The sequence below is a fragment of the Lynx canadensis genome, chromosome D3, assembly GCF_007474595.2.
Source record: "Lynx canadensis isolate LIC74 chromosome D3, mLynCan4.pri.v2, whole genome shotgun sequence".
NCBI lineage: Eukaryota > Metazoa > Chordata > Mammalia > Carnivora > Felidae > Lynx > Lynx canadensis.
Genome location: NC_044314.2, coordinates 24,113,173 through 24,136,997, shown reverse-complemented (window position 1 = coordinate 24,136,997; position 23,825 = coordinate 24,113,173). Strand labels below are relative to the sequence as shown.

Below are 23,825 nucleotides of genomic sequence, written 5' to 3'. Positions count from 1 at the left end.
GGTCAAAGGAGGTACACTTCTACTGTGTTAATTGGCAGGGTATTGCTGTTGCATAGATGAGAAAAGGGCAGACTTGGTGGAACAGGTGGCATTGAGGAATGGAGAGGGAGAGGCTGACTGTTAAAGAACTAATCAAGGCATTCATTTTAAGCTAATGTCATCTTTGCAGACTTGCTTCACTTATTAATACCAGGCTAGAAAATTTAGGCATTTGATCAACTATTAACGTAAATACTCAACATATAAAAATGTTTTAAATCATTTTAACTTCGACCTTGCATTATAAATAAAATGCTTTTGAGTGTCCCTTAAACCTAGATAGGAGATAGGCAGCGACACCTTGTATAGCCAACTCATTTGTCTTTGGCACTAGGATAGGCACTTTTTTTTTTTCAACGTTTTATTTATTTTTGGGACAGAGAGAGACAGAGCATGAATGGGGGAGGGGCAGAGAGAGAGGGAGACACAGAATCGGAAACAGGCTCCAGGCTCTGAGCCATCAGCCCAGAACCTGACGCGGGGCTCGAACTCACAGACCGCGAGATCGTGACCTGGCTGAAGTCGGACGCTTAACCGACTGCGCCACCCAGGCGCCCCAGGATAGGCACTTTTAAGTGAACTCATTAATTCATTTAAATCTAAAGTTTAGGGTCGGCTAAAGTTTAGGGGAGCCGACTAGCTGGCTCAGTCGGTGGAGCATGTGACTCTTGATCTTGGGATCATGAGTTCGAGCTTCATGCTGGGTGCAGATTACTTACTTAAATAAATAAATAATTTTCAAAATAAAGTTTAGCTTTTCCACTTTTGTCTTTTTTTTTTTTTAATTTTCTTTTTTTTTGAACGTTTATTTATTTTTGGGACAGAGAGAGACAGAGCATGAACGGGGAGGGGCAGAGAGAGAGGGAGACACAGAATCGGAAACAGGCTCCAGGCTCTGAGCCATCAGCCCAGAGCCCGACGCGGGGCTCGAACTCACGGACCGCGAGATCGTGACCTGGCTGAAGTCGGACGCTTAACCGACTGCGCCACCCAGGCGCCCCACCACTTTTGTCTTGTACTAGAGTTGGAAAAGAAAGTAAGAGTGATAGTTTGGGTTTTACATCTTTTATATTTCCCAGCCTTAGGTGAAATCTTATAAGGAGAAACACGAGTTGCAAAGGATTTAGTGATTTAAGTCTTCTCCCTTTTCTCTTTTTCCAATATAGCTGAAGCTTTGTCAGTTTTATAGATCTTTTTAAAGAGCCAACCTTTGGGTTAACTGATTTATTTTTCCAGTTGTTTTTTCTACTTTCTATTTCACTTATTTTTGCTCTAATCTTTAATACTTCCTTCCTCCTTGCTTCAGGTTTAGTTTGCTCTTTCTCTCCCCCCTAGTTTCTTAAGGTAGAAGCTTAGATGATGGATTTGAGATCTTTCTGCCTTTTTAATGTGGGTGTTTACAGCTCTAAATTTCCCTCTAAACATTGCTTTTGCTGCATTCCCTAAGTCCTAAGTTTTGGTGTGTGTGGTTGTTTGGTTTGCTTTGGTATATGTGTTCTAATTCATCTCAGAATATCTTCTAATTTCCTTTGTGATTTCTTCTTTGATCAGTTAGTCATTTATGAGTTTGTTGTTTAAAATCCAAATATTTGTGAATTCCCCAAATTTCCTTTTATTATTGATTTTTAATCTCATTGCATTATGGTTGGAGATCAGACTTTGGATGATTTCATAAATCCTTTAAAATTTATGGAGACTTATAGTTTAACATACAGTCCTGGAGAATATTCCATGTGCACTTGTTTTGAAGAATGTGTATCTTGCTGCTGTTGTGTGGAGGGTTCCATACATATCTGTCAGGTCTAGTTGCTTTATAGTGTTATTCAGGTCTTATATTTTCTTGGCCGATTTTCTGTGTAGGTGTTTTCTCCATTATTGGAAGCGAGGTATTAAAGTCTCCAACTTGTCTTTCTTCCTTGGATCCTGTCAGTTTTTCCTTCAAGTATTCTGGACCTCTTTTACAAATGTATATATGTTTGTAATTGTTATATCTTCTTAATGGATTGACCCTTTTGTCATTATAAAATGTCCTTCTCTAGTAACAGTGTTTATTTCAAAATCTGTTTGGGTTATTGTTTACATGGTATATCGTGTTCCATCTTTTTACTTTCTACCTAATTGTATTTTTGCTATAGACAGCATAAAGTTGCCAATCCCTGCCTTTTTATTGTAGATTTTAATCCATTTACATTATCTGATGGTTGATAAGATACAGTTTAGTCTGCCATTTTGCTATTTGTTTTCTAAATGTCTTTTTTGTTCCTCTATTCTGCCATTGTTCCCTTCCTTTGTGGTAAATTGATATTTTCAAGTATACCAATCTAATTCCCTTGTCATTTCTTCTACTGCCTTTTCCTGAGTTGTTTTCTTAGTGGTTTGCCCTGGGGATCACAATTATCATCTTTATAACAACTTAGTTCAGTTTGATTCCAACTTAATTTTAATAGTACACAAAAGCTGTTGCTGTATAGTTCTGTCCTTTCCTTCAGTGCTGGTTTGTCATACAAAGCATGTGCTTATGCATTGTGTGATCATCAATACAGATTTATATTTATTTCTTTTTTTAAAACATTTTTAAAATTTTATTTTAGAGAGCACGAGGAAGAGGGGCAGAGAGGGAGAGAGAGAGAGAGAGAGAGAGAGAGAGAGAGTCCTAAGCAGGCTCCAAGTTCAGTGCAGAGCCCAGTGTGGGGCTCAGTCCCACGACCATGAGATCAGGACCTGAACCGAAATCAAGAGTTGGATGGTCAACTGACTGAGCCACCCAGGAGCCCCTATGTTGACTTTTATATTTACCTGTATGATTATCTTACCCATGTTCCTTATTTCTTCAAGTAGATTTAAGTTACTGTCTAGTGTCTTCATTTTAGCTTAAAGGACTGTCTTTGGTATTTCTTGTGAGACAGGCCTGCTAGCAATGAGTTCTCTATTTTTATTTGAAAATATCTTAATTTTTCCTTCAGTTTTGGATAATTTTGTAAAGACTTAGAAATTCTTGGTTGACACGTTTTTGTTTTGTATTTTTTCTTTCAGCACTTTGAATATGTCATCCTACTGCCTTATGGCCTCTGTGGATTCTGATAAGAAATTAGCTGTTCCTCTTTTTAAGGATCCCCTGTACATGATGAGTCACTTCTCTGTGCTTTCAAGTTTCTTCTTTTGTCCTTGTCTTTCAACAGTTTGAATATGTGTGGCTAGGTATAGATCTCTTTGAGTTTTTTCTGATTGGAGCTGTTGAGTTTCTAGGATATGTGTTTCTTCTAGGGTTCGTGTTTCTCATCAAATTTGAGAAGCTTTTGGCCATTATTTCTTCAAATATCCTTTTGTCCTTTTCTTTCCTTGCCTTCTGGGACTCCTGTTATGCATATGTTGGCACACTTAATAGTGTCCCACCAGTCTCTGAAGCTCTGTTCATATTTACTCATTGATTTTTCTTTGTTTCTCAACTAGAGAATCTCAATTGACTTATCTATAAGTTGACTGATTCTTTCTTCCACCTGCTCAAATCTGCTGCTTAACCCCTCTAAACTTTATTTTAGTTATTGTACTTCCAATTCCAGAACTTCTATGTTTGGTTCTTTTTTATAGTTTCTATTTTTTCAGTGATATTCTGTAGTTAGTGAGGTATCATTCTCTTACTTCCCTTTACTTCTTTAGATGTGGTGTCCTTTAGTTCTTTGAATATATTCAAAATAACTAGAGTCTTTGTTTAACTAGTACAATGTTTGAGCTTCCTCAGGGACAGTTTCTATTAGGTACCCTTTTTCCTGTGTATGAGCCAGACTTTGTCTTTGTGTATGCCTTATAATTTTTGTTGAAAACTGGACATATTAAAGAATGTGGCTGCTCTGGAAACCAGATATTCCTCCCAGGGCTTGTTATGTTGCTGTTGTCTATTTAGTGACATTTCTGAACTAATTTTTTTTCTGCGTGTGAAATATAATTGAACTACTTCTTTAAAGTCCTTATTCTTGTTTGTTAGGCCCACTAAAGTCTGCATCATTAGCTAAGTAGTCAGCTCATGATTAGACAGAGACTTAAATACCTAAGGGCTCAGTGTACATGTTGGAGTGTGTCTTTACTGTTCAGGCAGGTTACAACTACACATTAGCCTTTATTTCCTGCTTACATGGAGCCTCCAGGTTAGCCAGAGATGGGAGCTAAGGGCCTTCTCAGATCCTTCCTGGACTTGCCTACAGTTTGTGCATGATGACCTTCTAGATTCTTAGGAATATGTCAAGCTTTTCAACCACTGCCCCCACTCCCACCCCATGGACATTTTGTTCTTCAGCTTCTCCTTTTCAGTTTTTTGGTTAGCCTGTTGTTTCCTCAGCTGTTATCTACTGCCTTAGGCAGCCGCCATGTTAAATAATTGCCTCAGATTGTTTTCAGGACACTCTTCTGGAGAAAAAGCTGTTCACACTGGGTGAGCTCCATATAAGGTTAAATAAAGACAGATTTGCAAGTGGGGTCTTCCACTGAAATAATGGCAGCTTTCCTGGGGATGGGGCTGTAGAAAAATCTCCAACCGCTAGACTCTATTTTTCAAAGCGATTATTTCATAGTGATTGCTGTTTTCTAGGCTTCTGTGGAGCTGGGGAGGGAAACATAGGAATAAGGCAAATAAAAATGTCATGAATCCTGCTTTTCTTTTTTTAAATTTTTTTTTTTTCAACATTTATTTATTTTTGGGACAGAGAGAGACAGCATGAACGGGGGAGGGGCAGAGAGAGAGGGAGACACAGAATCGGAAACAGGCTCCAGGCTCTGAGCCATCAGCCCAGAGCCTGACGCGGGGCTCGAACTCACGGACCGCGAGATCGTGACCTGGCTGAAGTCGGACGCTTAACCGACTGCGCCACCCAGGCGCCCCGAATCCTGCTTTTCTTATGAAAATTCAGCTGCTTCTCTTGAATAAAATGTTCCCTGATTGCTGAGGCCTTTGGTTAGTTTCCAGAATTCTGAAAAAGTTTATTCTGGTCATTTGGCCAGTATTCTTGTTGCTTTTATGGAGGAAAAGATTTTTGGAAGTCCTTACTCTGGCGTTTTTATAGACATCACTTTGATAAAAAGAAGTTAACACACAGCTGAATATCAGAAATTGAAAAAGATTTTCATATGACATAGGTTAATTTTTTCCTAAGTATCATTCCCTGCTTGCTCTTTGTCAACTCAGCCTCACTGCTTTCTAGTGGAAGGAGCTTCTGTTATCAGTTTGGTTTGTGTTCTTTTAAGCTGTATTCTGTTAATTTCATTTCTAATGTATGTATGGATCTGTGTATATGATTTATTTTATGGGGGGTTTCTGAATATAACAGTTAACAGTAAATGTGTTTGATTTGAAACTTGCTTTTTTTTTTCTTAACTCTGGGTCTGGGAGATACTTGTACTACATAATTGGAGATCTGTGTTTTCCACACCAGGAAATACCATAAGTTCCTTAACCGTTCCATAATTCATGGGCTTTTAGTTAGTTTGTAATAGTCAAGAGAACTAGAAACAGTACTATAACTAATCTTTTTTATATGTCTCTTTATGTATGACTATTTCTCTACGATGGCTGTCTAGAAGTAGAATTGCTCTCTTGTAGAGTATGTGCATTAAAATTTAAGAATGTTTTTAAGTTGTCTTCTAAAAAGCTTAAACCTGTTTACATTTCTAGCAATGGTATGTGAGAATAACTCTTTTACCACACCCTCACTGATACTAGAGATGATCAATCTTAAATACTTATGACAGTCTGGGCAAAATGGTATCTTACTTATTTTTTAAAAATTTACATTGAAATTACATTTTGTTGGATAGATAGCACCATTGCAACCTCAGTAAGCAATAATTTTTAATCCTTTTCTCCTTTGTAGGGAATGGCGTTTACATTACAAGAACGACAAATGCTTGGTCTCCAAGGACTTCTACCTCCCAAAATAGAGACACAAGATATTCAAGCTTTACGATTTCATAAAAACGTGAAAAAATTGAATAGTCCTTTGGAAAAGTAAGAGTTGATTAGATGTTTCATTTTTTTTTTAAAGGAGATAATTGTTTTAAGTTTATTTTATTATGAGAGAAAGCACAAGTGGGGGAGGGGCAGAAAGCCAGGAGAGAGCGAGAATCCCAAGCAGGTTCCACACCATCAGTGCTGAGCCTGATGCGGGGCTCAAACCCACGAACTGTGAGATCATGACCTGAGCCAAAGTCGGATGCTTAACTGACTGAGCCACCCAGGTGCCTCAGATGTTTGGCTTTTTTATTGATGTCCTGATCAGAAAAATTGGGAGCATTATGGTTATTATTGCATATGGAATATATGTAGTCTCAAGATGAAGTTTGCATTTTAGTCAGTTAACTATTATTTTTATAATGATTATGTTTCCTTTATTTCACTGAATGTTTGTGTTTGCTATTGTAAAATTTAGCAGAAATCTATTTTTAAGCTTAAAATCACAGAGCATTTCAGACTTGAATGGAATGTTAGAAACAAAAGCTGTTATCTGACTTGTATCCTTTCTATTCAACAACTTTTATTAATCATCTACTTTGTGTTTGCCACGGTACTGGCCACTGAGAGTGTAAAGTAGGTAAAAGGTAGGTGACCATATAATATATCATCCAATCCAGAGGAGTAACTGAAACTGTCCCAGGAAAACTAGAATGTATTGTCACCCCAGTAATACACAGCCCTGCCTTCTAGGAGCTCATCAATAGATATTATACTGTGACGGTCATTGTACTCTATACTACTGTGTGCAGGACAGTGAGAAAAAGGTACATGCAGAGAACATTGTGAAAGCACAAAATAGGGACTCCTAGCTGGATTTGGGGAATCCATTAAAGTTTTCTGGAGGAAGTGATTCCTGAGCTGTGTTTTAAACAGTATATTACACGTGGCAGGCAAAATGAGAAAGAAGGGCAAAATATTATGGGTAGAGGGATCAGTCTGAATGTTGAATTAAAAATATCTTCTGGGTTTGTTAAGTACAGGAGATTATTGTTTGATGACTGGTGAGAGTGGTTTCTCACCAGTAAGTAAAGCAGGACTTGGGGTTAAGCAGGTATATTTCAAGCTAGAAGGAAGTTGAAGGTGCTCACGCTGTGAGGAATGAGCCCAGAAGAAAGGGTAATTGATAGAACAAGATCCCAGAGAACTGAAAGGGGCATAGAGTCAAGTGCAAAGATGGAGAGCATGGGACTGAGTGCAGAGGTAGAAGGCATAAGGTCGAGGACAGAGGTGGAGGCTGACCTTGCACAAGAAAAGTACAGAGGTAGAGGGAATAGGGTCAAGTACAAAGAGAACAGTGGGTTGAGTGCAGAGGTAGAGGGTGTAGGGTCAAGGGCAGAGGTAGAGGCTGGCCTTGAACAAGAAAAAAGAACAGGTCATTTTCTGGGGCAAGAGCAAAGATAAATACAGGTACAATACAGATAAGCTATGCAGGTGGTAGGACAGAGGTTGTGAGATCTCATCCTGCCTTGTTGACCTTGATTTTCTCTATGATGTCAAATATGGAGGTTGTGGCTAAGATTTAAAAGGGCCAAGGTTGAATAGAATTGGTGAGGAAAGTGATAAATGTTTAGAATAGCCATTTAGCCAAAGAGTGTAGCTGAACAAGGACAGATTAAAGGGATGGGAAAGCCCTGAAGACTTAGTGGCTTAATCTTGTTTGTATTGATGTCATTCTGCCCAGCAATGTTATTTTTACATGGAAAAGGTGAAATGTAACTTAATTCAGGTTTGGGGTTTGCTGGGCTGGCAAAGATGCTACATTAATTTATTCAGCTAGTATTCATTCAGGGCTGTTATGTGTCAGGCATTGTTTTAAGCTCTAGAACTACAGGAATGAGAAATTCCACCCTTTCCTTCAGGGAGTCCATGGCTGGAAAAGACAGACACTGTGGAAGGGGAGTGCAGTGATAAAGGTACAGGGGTGTTCCAAAATGGTGAAGATTTGTTCAGAGTGAGAGGCTTGATCATGGGATCCAGAGTGGGGAAAGAAGAGGAGCCAAGGAGGAGCTAATAGAGCGGGAGAAAACAGAGGGATCCAGGAGCCAGAGATCTCTCAAAGAACTGGAAAGTGGGGGCAATAGATAGCTAGCCACAGGGGAGAGGGTTGCCTTAGTGGTAATCAGAATTTCTGAGCTGTAGTAGTCCTAGGTGAGGACAAGATCCAGCATGGAGCACTCAGAGGAGGGACCAAACTTAGATGGAGGTGAAAGTGAATCACAAGTGCCTGATAGGTCTCTGCTGTCTGTTTCACAGAGCTACTCAGTCTTGTCTGTTTTCTCCCTTGGACTGAGGAGCAATCTCCTTCCCTTTAACTTCTCCCTATGGGTATTATTTCTGCCTGTGGTAGCTGCATAGAAAATACTATTCCTCTTCTAAATAGAATCACTTCTCCCTGATTATTCACCAAATATTTGCACACCAGTTATATTCCACCTACTTTGCTAGTTACTGGAGATACAGAGGTATATAAAGCAATAGTCCCTAACTCATGATACCATCCAGGCTGGAGGGAAGACAGAGTCAGGAAGTAGAGTGAGAGTTGCAGAGGAGGGAGTAGGGTATTAAGGGATCTGAAAAGAGGAAAATCTGTGTCTGTGTGGTGGGGGAGGGGAACGGGCACCAAGGGAGAGAGTGCCACCTGAGCTGCATTCGGGGAGAGTAAGTAGGGACTATGCCTGCATAGGGGGTGTTCAGAAGTTGCATTGTATGTAGCAACACCAAGGTGAGACATGGGTGTATTTGAGAAACTGAAGTAAGTTCAGTATGAACATGTGGCTGGAAAGTAGGCGCAGGTGTTGCTAACTAGTTTAGAAGCATTAGCCTATTTAATGGGTGTTTGGAAAGCATTCAAAGAGAATAGAAATAATAAGAGTTATTTTTTTTTAAGAGAAGACTAGATTGGAGCAGGGGAGCAAAACTGTGTGTATACAGACCAGTTAAGAAAGTTCTTGAGGTAGCCCAGGTGAGAAATGATGCTAGCTTGGATGGGGTGAGGGTGGAGAGGGGGAAATAGATGTATTTGAAAGTTATTTAGTAGGTGGACTCTGTAGGACTGTTGCTTTATTAGACTAGGGTAAGGTAGAGTGAGAGAGGGAGAAATCAAGAATGGGATCTTGGATTCCCATTTGGTCAGGTGATAACAGGAAGAGGAACAAGTTTGAGTAAAAAGTAATGCGTCTGTTTTACACATATTTAATTCAGGGTGACCACTGTTTTTTTTTTTTTAATAATAAAAGCATCTATGACTTAATATTTTTAAGTTTATTTTTTATAGTAATCTCTACACCCAACATGGGGCTCAAATTCATGACCCCAAGATCAAGAGTTGCATGCTCTTCTGACTGAGCGAGATGCCCCATTGCTGGTTTCTTTTTTTTTTCCAGGCCAACATTTTCCAGTTTTCTAAACTTTATTCTTGAAAAGCCATTGTTTATATGTGTATATGAGTTGACCATTGCCTTTATGCTACCTCTATGCTTTATATAGACCTGATAATGCCATTAAGCCTATTGGATTATAACTCCACAAGGACAGAGGTCACTTCTTACATCCTGGGAGTCCAAAATAGTGCCTGGCACATAGTATTTAGTAAATATTTGAATGAATGCCACTTTATTTTGCTTCCGTATTTACATGTTAGTCACTTTGAACATTAGTTCCATAAGGATAGTCTTTGCATTTCTAGTTCCTGGTATAGAGCCTGACTCTCAGTAAGCATTCAGTAAATGTTAGCTGTTGTTTCTGCTGTTCTCCTCCTCTTCTCCTTTGTCATCATCAGCATCTATAATTTAAGTGCATTTTTACTTTTGTTAATCTTTGTCCTGGGTGTTAAACAGTGATAATTCAGGGTTTTGTTTTCTGGCAGGGAAGGGAGTCCTCAGTTTTCGATGTTTGCATATGACTTTCAAAGGCCAGAACTCTAAGTATAAATGCTGACTGATGTAGACGTTATTTACCGTGCTTAATTTCAGATACATCTACATAATGGGAATACAGGAAAGAAATGAAAAATTGTTTTATAGAATTCTGCAAGATGATATCGAAAGTCTGATGCCAATTGTATACACACCAACAGTCGGTCTTGCCTGCTCCCAATATGGACACATCTTTAGAAGACCTAAGTAAGGCTTATTTTTATAACTATATTTGCAAAGATTATTGTATAGGGAAAATTGCACCCCCTAACCCCTCTTACATTTCTCTTTTATATATGCAGTCTTAGGTCAACCACCTTCCCACCTCACAAAAGCTTAATCTGGACAAAAAGGGATTAATAAAAATCCAGCATATTGATATCTTTTGTTTTTGTAGAAATAGCAACATTCATTCCTAACCTTCTGTAACTTATTTTGGTTGTTAGAACTGTGCATTTCTGTACCAAAAAAGGGGGGATGTAATCTTAATTTTCGTGGCAGATTCTCCAGAATTATCATGAATATCATTTTGATGATCTGCCCAAATTAAGAGATTCTTTCTCTCTCTCTCTTTTTTTTTTTAATTTGTGGTGTTTGTTTTTTCTTTTAGAATTTGTACGAATTTTAATTTCAAATAGTTGTGGCACCTCAGCTATTTTAAGTAGAAAGAGTACTGGAATGGGCATCTACTTAAGTCTTTCAATAAGTCACTTTCTCCTTCTGAATCTGTTTTCATTTGAAATAGGGATCCTAGCACCTCTCAGAGAGCAGCTGAGAAGGTCAGATGAGGAACTGATGGGACAATTCTTTACAAATTTTTGATTAATTTGTGTTTTCTTGTCATGTTCCTCTAACCTGTCCTTTTCTTCAGTCCTCACACCTTTCCCATGTCCTGCTTACACGTTGATACAAATGTACAAATTCAGACAGTGCAGGATAGCATTGACCTTCACTCTCCCCTCATCTAGCCTAGTGGCGTTCAGACCTTAATGTGCATACAGAACACCTGTGGGACTTAAAATGTTGATCCATGCCAACCTTCCTCTCCTTGCCGTTCCCAAGATTCTGCTGACAAAGAGAAAGGTCTGGAGGTCTGGATTTTAATGACCGTGGTTGGCGATGGTGCTGCAGGTATTCCCTGGAAGACCCTTGGAGAACAAACACATTGTCCTGTTCCGTCCTATGTGCTGCCATCAGTTAATGAGTCTTAAGCATTTCTTTTTTTTCTTTTTCTTTTTACATTTATTATTTTTGAGAGACCGAGAGAGACAGAGCACTAGTCAGGGAGGGATAGAGAGAGAGGGAGACACAGAATCTGAAGCAGGCTCCAGGCTCTGAGCCGTCAGCACAGAGCCCAACGCGGGGCTCAAACTCACAAACCGTGAGATCATGACCCGAGCTGAAGTCAGATGCTTAACTGACTGAGCCATCCAGGCGCCCCAAGTCTTAAGCATTTCTTATGTTAACCCAGCTGTTCAGCTCTTTTACATTTCTTTTTCATTTAGAATAGTGTTTCTCAATCCAGATTAAAGGATTAAGATAAAGTTAAAAAATACTGATGCCTAGGCCCCACCCTAGAGATTCTGATTCATTCAATCTGGAGTTGGGCCTCTGTGTAGGTATTTCATAAAAGCTCTTGCTGTGGTTCTGATGTGTACCCAGCACTCAGAATGGACTCGAAGCATAAAGAGCATGGTTTTTGGGTGAGGACAGGTACTGTGTGTCCATTATGCAGTATAGTGCTGCAGGGGTGTTTTTTTGTTTTTTGTTTTTGCATTGAAGATCATCAGTAAATCTTGGTTGTTTAATTGACCTAAACTCCAGGCCAGTTAAATCAGGATCTCTGGAGGTGGGACCCCTGGCATTTTTTTAAAAAGTTCATCAGACAACTCTGTTAAGCAGCTGTAGTTGAGAAACTGTTTAAACTGATTTGAGATGGGATAATAATGCCATAATAAAGCTGAGATAGGTACCAATGAGAAAGTTAAGTGTAAGAACCAGTTTGAAGACACTGGGGACCTGTTGACCCTCACATCTGCCAGACTCATTTTCTACAACCTATGTTTCTCCCCCATCCCCTTCTCCCTACCTCTCTTCCTTTTTAAAAATCTGGATTATTTATCTCAATTGGATAACAATACGCTGTGTGTTTAAAATAACTTCACTTTTTCCTAATGCTTCAAGGACATCCTCTTTTGTGTGAAGTTATTTACTGTAGTTTTCTTCTCTCCCTTCCTGCTGCTTCATATTTCAAATTTTCAGTTTTAGTGAGTTTGAATCAGAGTGTATGTAGCTTTATTATGCTCTCCTGCATTAGTGGTTTATTTTTGTACTGCCTTTTACTGGAGGTGTCTGGAGTTTATTTGAATATGAGATGTGGAAACATTCCTTCTTGGGTAACACCATCACATCGTATAATAATCATCTTTGTTGCAGCTACTGTGTGAGCAATGCAATTATAGTTTGAAATAGTTGAAAATGTTTGAAAATAATCCAGTGTGATTTAGCAAAATCTGCTTGGAAATGATACTGTGTCTTGATGTTTTATTACAATATCTAAATATTCCAATTATGAACAAAAACTTAGTAGAAAGCAAAAAACTGTTGTGAAATGCAAAGGTGTTTTTGTTCTGTTGCAGGGGATTATTTATTTCAATCTCAGACAGAGGTCATGTTAGATCAATTGTGGATAACTGGCCAGAAAATCATGTTAAGGTACTAATAGCACAACCTTCCTCTTCACAATGTATTTTCTTTCTTTGTAAGTTATCTGAATTTCCAAGAACAGTTTTCATTGTTGCTCTGATTTACTTTGCATTTACATACATGCAGATTTAGTGCCCTGAGGAGATCAGGATAGTAATACTTACAAAATGGGTGACCAGTACGGAGTTTACCCTGGGAAAGAAATTGGAACTAGTTCACACTGTGAACCTGTCACTACCACTGGTGTTTCTTGCCTTCTTTTTATTCCTTTTCTGTTTCAATTAATGTTATTGCCGGTAGAGAAAATACATTAAATGCCATAAAAAACTTTCATTTTGGTGGGTGGTGAGAGGATTTATTACGCCTGTTTTCTTCTAAATCCCAGGTAGATTTAGATCCGTAGCAAATATAAAACTCTTTGAGTTTCAATTGTAATAGATATAAATTTTCATCAGTCTGGCTGTCTTTCATAAAACAAAATCTGATGACTTATTAAGATCTTTTGGTAGGCTTTAGTGCTTATTATAGGCAGTAACCTTACTTGCCTTTATAACATGTCTTCCTCACCAAAATAATCTTTAATGAATAATTATTAGTTGTAGTAATCTAGAAAAAATTTGGTCAGATAATTACAGTATCATCTTAAAACTTGGTAGGTATATTTTGTATTCTGGATCTCCCCTCAGCCCCCCACACACTGTTGCTAAGGTTTTTCTTGTTTGGCCTATGTTATTATGTGGGAGTAGCATGTTGTTCATTTCTAAACTTGATTTTCTCTTCCGGTTAATCTCTGTCCGAAGTTTGCCTGCCTGTCCCTGGTTTAGTCTTTGTGAAGATATATAAGTTGACTCTCCAGTCAGAAGCATTCTGTTCCTAAACCAAAGACAGAGGAAAATCAGACCTAGTTCATTCTCATTTTTATACCTAGATTCTAAAGTCCTACAGTTTTAAGTATGCTTGGTTGGTTTATGTTGGAAGTTAATCAAGAAACAATTTTGTTTTTAAAAGAGTGAAAATATACGAAGAGACTCTTTTTTTCAAATGCTTTAGTACCCCATTTTTGGCAACTTTTAATTTATATGTATTTTTTGTAATTAAGGCCGTTGTGGTGACTGATGGAGAGAGAATTCTGGGTCTTGGAGATCTGGGTGTGTATGGAATGGGGATCCCAGTAGGAAAGCTCTGTTTGTATACAGCTTGTGCTGGAATACGGCCTGATAGATGCCTGCCTGTGTGTATTGATGTAGGAACTGATAATCCAGTGAGTAAAACAATTTTTCCCCTTTGATCTTTCTCTCATATTTAAAAAACAAAAGTTTTATTATATTCTTCTTTTGAAGATAATATAAGATGGGAAAATGTTGTGATTAAAGCTAGTCTGTCTTGAACTGTGCTTTTGATATTTATACAGATAACAGTAAATTAAGCCTATTAAGAGATTCTTGAAGAAAATGTAATGAATTTTTAAAAATTACGATAGTAATTTTTTTATTTTGCAATTTTTGCTTTATAGAGTATGTTTAAACTGGTGATGTAACAAAATGATTTTATTTTTACATTTGGTCTATTTTGTAGGCACTCTTAAAAGATCCGTTTTACATGGGCTTATATCAGAAAAGAGATCGATCACAGCGCTATGATGACCTGATTGATGAGTTTATGAAAGCCATTACTGACAGGTATTTTTTAAAAGGTTGAGTAAATGGAAGAATCTTTAATTAATAAAAGAAAGGAACCACAGTTTTCTTTTCCTTTATCTCTTTTGAAGATGGGTACAAGGAGATTAAATATTTGAGACTTTGGGTTCTGTTCTGCCTGCTTAGATTCTGATGCTGGTGACACCCTTTATACTCTGCCTTGCTTTCCTGAGTTATTGGACCTGCTGTAGGAAGTCTGTATTCCCTGCTTCTGCCAGACCCTCCTGTCCAGTTCTCCCACCCCTTGGCCTCCGGGCTCACTTGCACCGTTCCTGGGACTCTCGTGCAGCTTTTGTGTTTTAAACTTGCTGATCTGGGGTGCGGGTGGCTCAGCCAGTTGAGCATCAGACTTCAGCTCAGGACATGATCTCGTGGTTGACGAGTTTGAGCCCTGGGTCGGGCTCTGTGCTGACAACTCAGAACCTGGAGCCTGCTTCGGATTCTGTGTCTCCCTCTCTCTCTGCCCCAACCCTGCTCATTCTCTCTCTCAAAAATAAATAAACGTTAAAAAAATTTTAAAAATAATTTGCTGATAATTGGGGCTCCTGGGTGGCTCAGTCCGTTAAGCACTTGACTTCAGCTCAAGTCATGATCTCATGGTTCATGAGTTCGGGCCCAGCATCTGGCTCTCTGCTGTCAGATCTTCTGTCTGCCTCTCTCTCTGCCCCTCCCCTACTTGCGCGCTCTCTCTCCCTCTCTTTCCCTCTCAAATAAATAAACATTAAAAAAAGAGTAATAAATTTGCTGACCATTGCTCCTCCTGTCTCTCCACCTCTGCAGCATCTGACCAGGTTTTCTACTCCTTCATCTTTGAAATTCTCTCTTCTCTCGATTACTGAAAGGCTTTCCTAACTTGGTCTTTCTCTCACCTCTTTCTGTCTTTTGTCATCTGTCCTGGTTCTTCTTGCTCTCTTCTATTAAGTGGGGATACATTCATAGTTCTTTTCTCTTTGAGTCATGTAAGCCATGACCTTCAGGCATGTGACTCCTGAACTTACCTCTAGTCCCACCTCTCTCTGAGGCCTGCATTTCTAACATCCCATCTAGACATTTTGTTGCTACTTCATATTTGTGTCCAAAACCACTCCTTCCCTTAGCAAGCTGCCTGTCTTCTCTTTAGCCAGCTTCTATTAATGGCAGCAACGTTTACCCTCTGGCGAAAACTTAGCTTTTGCTCTTATCTTTGACTCTTCCCTCCTTCTCCATCAGCCCTCTATAGTGTCTGTCAGTCCTCAGACCCAGGTGGTACTACCACGTAAATGCCTCAGAGATACGTCTCCTCTTTTCCGTTGCCACAGCCTTTCTGCACATCCTCATCTTTCTCCGGGAGGCTTCTAAACCTTCCTTCAGTTTCTCTCCTCTCCATTTCGTCTCCACCTTATCTCTCTGCTACTCTTTTATTATTTTTTTTTTTAATTTTTTTTTTTTTTTTTTAATTTTTGAGAGAGAGAAAGACAGAGTACAAGGAGGGGAGGGGCAGAGAGAGAGGGAGACACAGAATCTGAAGCAGGCTCCAGGCTCCGAGCTGTCAGCATAGGGCCCAACGTGGGACTCGAACCCACCAGCCTGGAGATCATAACCTGAGCCGAAGTTGGCCGCTTAACTGACTGAGCCACCCAGGCTCCCTCTGCTAATCTTTTAAAAATGTGCACTTCATCATGTCATTCTTTTGCTTGAAATCTCTCAGTAGTTTCCTGTTGTTTGGGGGTAAAGTTCAAACTCTTTATGATACTAGCCCTGCCCTACCTTTTAAATTGCTAGTACATAGAAGATACTAAAAATTAATGCCTTTCCCTAGTCAAAGTTGACATATCTAAAACTAAACGTTTCATCTTCCCGGAAATTGCCACCTCCTCCCCGTCTCCTCACTTCCCTACCTTGGACAATAAATAGTACCTTCATAGTCATCCAGATTGCTTTGGCATTTTAATGGCGTTTCCCTGACTTCCCAGGTGGCCCTTATCAAGTTCTTTTTGCTCATTCTAATGTCTTAAAATTGTCCCTTTAACTTCCCGTGGTTTTTCCTTCAGATTCTCTTGTCCTTATACCATAGTAGCCTCCTGGCTGCTTCCTGCGTCTCCACACACCAGTGTGTGTTACACGTCACTGGCAGGTCTGTCCTTCCTAACAGGGGTCTTCCCTTCCCTGCAGCCTTCCGTGATTTTACCTTGGATCCACAACAAAGTCCCATTCTCTGATTGTGCATTTAGGATTCTCCCTTATCTGGCCCCAGCCTACCTTAACCAACTTCTCCTTATTCTTTCATATAAACCCTGAAATATATAGCCTGATTGTTGACAATTCAGGTTCACCAAAACACACCTTGTTTTTCTTCCTACTTCTTTACTTTTTGTTCTTTCAGGGCCCAAATGAAGTCTCCTCGCCTCTTCAAGCCTTCCCTTACCCCACCTCACCAAGATGATTGATGTCTTTTTTTTTGAATGCCAGTGAACTCGTACAGAAATTATTTTTTAATTTCTTATTTAATATAAACTGTTCCTTAATATACCCTCCTGTGTTGCTGTTTAACTGCTAGTACAGTGAGAATATACATGTCAAATAGATACTTTATGAGACTCAGAGGTAAAATCCCTTTCTTTTTAGGAAGTTATTTCATGCTTGTATGTGCTTAGTAACACTTGGATATAGTTTATGCCAGTGACTATCCCATAGGTCCACCTCATAAATTTTTCTGAATGAGTAGTAGATTTCTACATTTCGACTCCAGTTTTTCACAGGCTCTCTGAAAATTGCCAGGTGCCCATTTAAGGGATACATTGTTTTTAAATGGGTGATAAAGAATATTAGAAAAGCTATCTAATGGTGGTATTTTCAACACAGCCATTATGGGTTTCGCTGTTTTTAGATATGGACAGAACACACTTATTCAGTTTGAAGACTTTGGAAATCATAATGCATTCAGATTCTTGAGAAAATATCGAGAAAAGTATTGCACCTTCAATGATGATATTCAAGGTAAAGCAAAAAAGAAAACTTTAGGTTTTTGACCCCCTACTTTCTTTAAAGGTTTTTAACATGCCCCTTTTTTATTCTAAGAAATCTTTCTTTTCCGCACAGGGACAGCTGCAGTAGCTTTAGCAGGTCTTCTCGCAGCACAAAAAGTTATTGGGAAGTCGTTCTCAGAACACAAAATCTTATTTCTTGGAGCAGGAGAGGTAAGTTTTTGTAAGCTTTTAGAGTTTAAAATCAACATCGTCCTTTAGAATTGGCAAATGAGGCATAATGAACTTTTCATTTTGTTGAGATCTTGTGTGAATTGAAGATCTCTATTATAAAGTAGATCATTTAAAATATGATTAGAGAGAATATTATAGCAAATCAACTTTTGTGTGGTTTATTAGAGAAGAATAAACCAAATATTCCTCATAACACATAATCCTCATATATAAAGTAACTCAAGCATTGTGCCTTACCCTCATCTTTAATTTTAAAATTTATATTTTGTTGGACAGGCTGCTCTTGGAATTGCAAATCTCATCGTTATGGCCATGGTAGAAAATGGCCTCTCAGAAGAAGAGGCACAAAAGAAAATTTGGATGGTTGACAAGTTTGGTTTATTATTTAAGGTAAGGTAATTAAATCTTGGAGAAGCAAAAGAATGTTGTTACAATGGTGTTTTTAGTTTGATTTTTAAAATATTACCAATTCTTAAAATACTGTATTGCACTGAACTGTCCAGATTGTACCAGTTGGGGACCTTCCAGTATATTCTCAACAGAAATCCTCCCATGTTTTTTTGTTTTTAAGTTTATTTATTTTGAGAGAGGGAAAGAGAGTGCATGCTCATGAGTGGGGGGAGTACAGAGAGAGAGAGAGAGAGGGAGAGAATCCCAAGCAGGCTCTACACTGTCAGCATGGAGCCCAACGTGGGGCTTGATCCCAGGAACTGTGAGATTGTGACCTAAGCTGAAATCAAGATTTGGATGTTTGACTGAGCCACCCAGGTGCCTCCAGTCTACTTTTTGTCTTTTATAAAGACTCTTGCTTTTTATTTAAATCATAATCTCCATGTTGGCACGGACATTTTCTTTCTTGCTTTGTTCTCTGAGTCTTAAGAAAGCAAGTAGCCATACAAATAAGATTGTACTTGACCTTTCTAAAACTAGGCTTTATATGGGAACTCAGAAGTTTCTAATTAAATTGTTAGCAGGACATCTGACATTTGAGCAGAAATTCTTTAACCATTTGGAGATCATAATCCCTTGTAGCAGTCTAACAGATGTCCATGGACGTTTTCTTGAAGCCAGTTCATGGATAATAAGAAGCTTCTATCCCAGATTAATTTAGTATCCTTTGGACCTGCCTGCCTTCCTAGCATTGATTGCCATTTTTAGTAGCTTAAGAAATGCCTTGTATCTTATACTGTGTAACACATTATAATGTAGGTAAACTGTTTCATAGTTGAACCTTTGTGTCCAGTACACAATGCTGTCCAGTACACAACACAGTACATTGTGTCCAGTACACAATGCTATTGTATTTTTCTTATATATAATGACATACCTCAGTTACTTGAAATACATATCTTTGGAGCAAGTTTATTTCCGTGTGCTTTGTTTCAGTTCTGAAATCTTGCCTTCTTAATTAGTGCTCACAACTATTAGTATGAAATCTTGCCTTCTTAATTAGTGCTCACAACTATTTGTACAAAAAATAAAATGAAGAAGTGTATGAATGAAAAGTTTTGAGTGCTTAAATTATACATAATTTTAAATAGTAGTTTAAAATGCAGCAGACGTTGTGGGTAAGACTCTACAGGTATTATGTCATTTAATCTTCTCAAAAATTCTGTGAAATTTTACAGATGAGGAAACTGCGGTTTGAAAGGGCAGGTGACTTTTCCAAGGTCATCAATTTAAGTTGTGTGTAAGAGTCGCATCCGAGCAGCCTGTGAGGCCTGTGCTCTTAACCATTGGATTGTGCTGCCTCCCAAGTGAGCTGTAGCCACCGTATTTGCTTACATATCAAATACAAGGATTATAAACCTTGTGCCTTTAGAAAGCTGTTGGCAGAATACATATTTTTACTGGTACCCAGTTTGATGCTTTTTGTGGTGTTGGTTTTCACAGATGTTTTGTGATTCTCTTTAATAAACAAGTCAGCTCAAGAATGAATATGGTATTGGTTAGCACCAGTGAGAATCCCTCTATATCCACAAGTTCAAAGTCTATTTTTCTTTTAGGGTGTGTGGATAGTTTGACCTATGTGTAAAACACATAGGTGTCCAGTCTCTCTTGGTGACCCAAACACCGCCCTCCTTATTGAGACCTTGCGAGTTTCCTGTTGAACCCCCATAGTGGGGAGCAAGCACAGGAAGCCACTGTTCTGAAAACCTGGATCTGTTGAGGCTAGATGTCAGTCCTTTAATTAACTTCCCAGCCAACCGATGGCGGTGTGTTGCTTTTCCCAAACCTTGCTAGTTCTTCTCTGGGGCTATTCTGGAATTCTGATGCAAAGTTTCACCTCTGCGGCAGGGTCTTCTCTTTTGCCAAAATAAGGGTATGGATTTCTCAGCCTGGTTGGTTTTTGCGTTCTATGTGTTTTTGCCTGCTTTCGATACTGAGAAATTCTTCAATGTTCTGGTTTGTCAGTGGTACCTCTGGTGGCCTTGTAATACTACTAAGGATTTCATTGTTCTAGTTTTTGGCCTGGGATTCGTGGAGGAAAGCATGTTCTTAATTCAGCCGTCCTGAGCCAGAATTCCCTGTTCCTCTTGCTTCAGAACTCTTGTTAGTACAACTAGTCCATGATGTCTAGATTCCTAAAAGCTCTGAAACCCCAAAGTTTTTTCTGAAATTGGTAACAGATCTGACTGACTTGAACTTACCTGGTAGCAAAACCAGAGAGGGTATTGGTAGTACTATTCATAAGTGTTGTTCACTTTGGGGTGTCCACGGTGGGAAGATTTGTAATATTTGCTATATTACCATAATACGTTTCTAAAATGTGAAAAATTCTGAATTCCAAAATGCGTCTAACCCGGATAGGGTATTATAAGCCTTTGTGCCATATTGGATTTAGAAGCACTTAACAAAGTAAATGAGTTTTTGAGAGGGACTAGAAAGTTTCTGATTATGACAAGATTGGATTTATGTTTTATATGTGGGTTTTGCGGACACTGCAAAGATAGAATTGCAAGATAGAGGTTGAAGAGGAAAGTAAATGAGAATGAAAAGACATTCGTATTATAGAAACAATATGTGACTCATAATGATGTCTTTTCGATTAATTCTCGGTAAGCATTTACTAAAAAATACTGTATTTTTCCCAAAAATTTAGGGACGAAAAGCTAAAATCGAGAGTCATCAGGAGCCCTTTGCTCACTCAGCCCCAGAGCATATACCTGATACTTTTGAAGATGCAGTAAACATACTCAAGCCTTCAGCTATAATTGGTAAGTGGAGTTGTTGACAAATCATTGTATCACTTAACTCTATGTTACTGGTCTTAACTATCATGCAAGAGCACTAAAAATGAAATGACCCATTTTATTTAGCTTTCAGCATATAATGTTTTTTTTTCTGTGGTAGCCTTTTGGTCATAGTGTGTAAAGTTCAGTTAACAGATGTTGCTTGTACTTTTAAGTGCTCGAAGCTGTGCGATTTATCATGCTTTGCTTTTAGAGTTGGTGTGACTGACCGCTGCACTCAAAACCTGAAAAAAGACCAAGGTCACCTGACAGACTGAACCAAGAAAGTCCTATGCAGAGTCAAAGCTTTGCATTGGCAACAAAGCAGAAAGCTTTGGTACGTTTTGAAAGTCAGGCATTGCATAGCTGACATCCGACTATGCCGGAATGGCACTGAGTTCATAGCAGAAAATGTAAAAGTCTTTTTTTTTTTTTAAGTTTATTTATTTATTTTGAGAGAGAGACAGAGAGAGAAAACACGAGGGGTTGGGGCAGAGAGAGAGAGAGAGATTGACAGTATCCCAAGCAGGCTCCACGCCATCTGTGCAGAGCCTGACTTGGGGCTCAAACTCATGAACTGTGAGATCATGGCCTGAGCCAAGATCAAGAGTCGGATACTTAACTGACTGAACCACCCAGGTGCCCCGAAAATGTAAAAGTTTTTAAAAGAGGAGCAATTTCATTTCGTATACAGCTGTAAGATTTGAATCTATAATTTTTAAATAATTTTATCACTTTCTTGAAGAGGCCCTGTAGAATTTTAAATAGTAAACCAGTCACAAACAGTAAGTTTCTATGGCCATTAGCTTCTTCATTGATTAGAACTCATAATTGTTTTAGAGCAAGAGGACATCTTGAAGATCATCCAACTTCTCTCAAAACCCTATATGGAAACCTAAGAATCTGTCCATTCAGTCTATCTCTGGAGGGTCAAGAAAACAAAAATTTTAAAGGTTTAATTATTTTAGAACTCACGGACTCCTAAAAATATGTTCACACACCTCCACATGGAGAAACACTGAATATAAATTCCTATTGTACATAGGAAAAACAAGCACGGAGATGTTAAACAACCTGCCCAAGATTTGTGAATATTTCGTATATCCAGGAGTGACAGAGCAGGTGCTAAAACTTTGGTCTCCAGATCAGTATTTATCTTTGTTACATATCAGTTTATAAAACAGAATTGAAAATTAATTATTTTGACTATTGAAGTCTCTTTACGGGGTGAACCGGAAGAGTACTCAGCTGAGGCACTGCTTGGTCATCCCCAGCGTCCTGTCATGGGCCGGGTCCTCCTCTTAACACTGCGTACTTGTTGGCACCTGTTACAGGTTTTCTCATTTTCTCTTTACTTGTTTTTTTTCTCAATTATAAGCAGCGTTATACTCATTTTTATATCCCAGAGGCCTAATACAGTATAGGAGCTTAATAAAAAGGCCATTAAATTCCATCAGGAAAATAGATTGCTTTAGTCAAGATGATTTGGTATCCCTTCTGAATTTCTGGTATTTTGTAATGAATACCGGAGTTTGAAAGTTTAACATTTGAGATGCAAGTTTTTATCTTTTTAAAATTCATTTGTGACTGCGGTAAAATACACATAATGTAAAATTTGCCATCATAACCATTTTTAAACGTACAGTTGGATATGTTAGGTGCATTCACGTTGCTGTGCAGCCAGGCTCCAGAACTCTGCGTCTTGCAAAACTGAAACTCCATACCCATTAAACAAATACTTGCCCCCAGCCCCTGGCAATCACCGTTCTACTTTTTGTATTGATGAATTTGACTACTCTAGGTACCTCATGTAAGTGGAATCCTACAGCGTTTGTCCTTTTGTGACTGGCTTATTTTACTTAGCATAATGTCCTCAGGGTTCCTCCATGTTGTAGCAAGTTTTATCTTCTTAATTAGAGTTGGAGGTACTCTCATACTCTTCTTTTTTTTCCTGCAATTCACTATTTTTGGGGCAAACTGAGTATTTCAGTGAAAGCTTTTAGAATTTTATTGTTGTTTTCAGATTCAAGATTTTGTTCCCATGGCATTTTCTCAGCTATACAAAATCTGTCTTTGTGATGGGAGTTTACCTGTGCTTTTGTTGTATTAAACCTATTGTAGAAATGATGTTGATAAGAATTGTTTTATTTTAACTATAATGAAATTGCTTCCCCCCCCCCCCCCCTTATATGTCATAGGAGTTGCAGGAGCTGGCCGGCTTTTCACCCCTGATGTAATCAAAGCCATGGCTGATATCAACGAAAGGCCTGTAATATTTGCATTGAGCAATCCTACAGCAAAGGCTGAATGCACAGCTGAAGAAGCATATACACTTACAGAGGTACTGATGACAACTGCATGAATTGGTCTTGTCTATGATATTCCCCCTAGTAGCCTATTAGTTATATATTCTTGTGTAATTCTTTTCATGGTTACTCTAGAGATTCCAGTATGCACCCATGGATTTTCAAATTCTGATATTATTGCTTGTTTGAATTCTTGAAAGCAATTACCTTATATTTCCATTTTAATACCCTCATGTCTTGTGGGTCTTGTTGTGTGTTTTATTTATTATTTTTTTTAATGTTTATTTATTTATTTTGAGAGAGAGGGAGTAAGAGAATCCCAAGCAGGTTCAGAGCCCAACTGAATGCAGAGCCTGTTGCAGGGCTCAATCTCAAAATGGTGAGTACACAACCTGGGCCAATATTAAGAGTCAGATGCTTAACGAACTTGAGCCATTCAGGGGCCCCATTGTTGTGCATTTTAACTCTCTCTATGTTTTAAACCCCAAAAGACATTATGATTCTAAACACAAAATATTCATTTCGATACATTTTGATATCTTCTGTTGCCATTTTGTCCTTCCTGTATGTGTGTGCTTTTATCTTGGATCATTTTCCTTCTACCAGAAGAACTTCCCTTGAGTGTGGGTCTGATGAATTCTCTTGATAATTGCTTTATTTTGCCTTCATTTTGAAGGATATTTTCACTGTGCATAGAAGTAAAAGTTGACAGGGACTTTATGTTAGCACTTT

The 23,825-nt window shown here is 38.6% G+C and overlaps 1 protein-coding gene across 3 annotated transcripts in view; it reads left to right on the top strand.

Moving 5' to 3' along the window:
- Positions 1-23,825, top strand: part of ME2 (malic enzyme 2) — a 54,002-nt gene that overhangs the window by 12,471 nt on the left and 17,706 nt on the right. For all 3 annotated transcript variants that reach the window (XM_030335737.1, XM_030335738.1, XM_030335740.1), the window contains 10 exons: positions 5,901-6,034; positions 10,012-10,161; positions 12,594-12,669; positions 13,760-13,921; positions 14,236-14,339; positions 17,224-17,333; positions 17,436-17,533; positions 17,831-17,944; positions 20,658-20,772; positions 22,986-23,128. In XM_030335737.1, the coding sequence (XP_030191597.1) occupies positions 5,901-6,034; positions 10,012-10,161; positions 12,594-12,669; positions 13,760-13,921; positions 14,236-14,339; positions 17,224-17,333; positions 17,436-17,533; positions 17,831-17,944; positions 20,658-20,772; positions 22,986-23,128 (1,206 nt within the window). The remainder of the gene's footprint in view (positions 1-5,900; positions 6,035-10,011; positions 10,162-12,593; positions 12,670-13,759; positions 13,922-14,235; positions 14,340-17,223; positions 17,334-17,435; positions 17,534-17,830; positions 17,945-20,657; positions 20,773-22,985; positions 23,129-23,825) is intronic.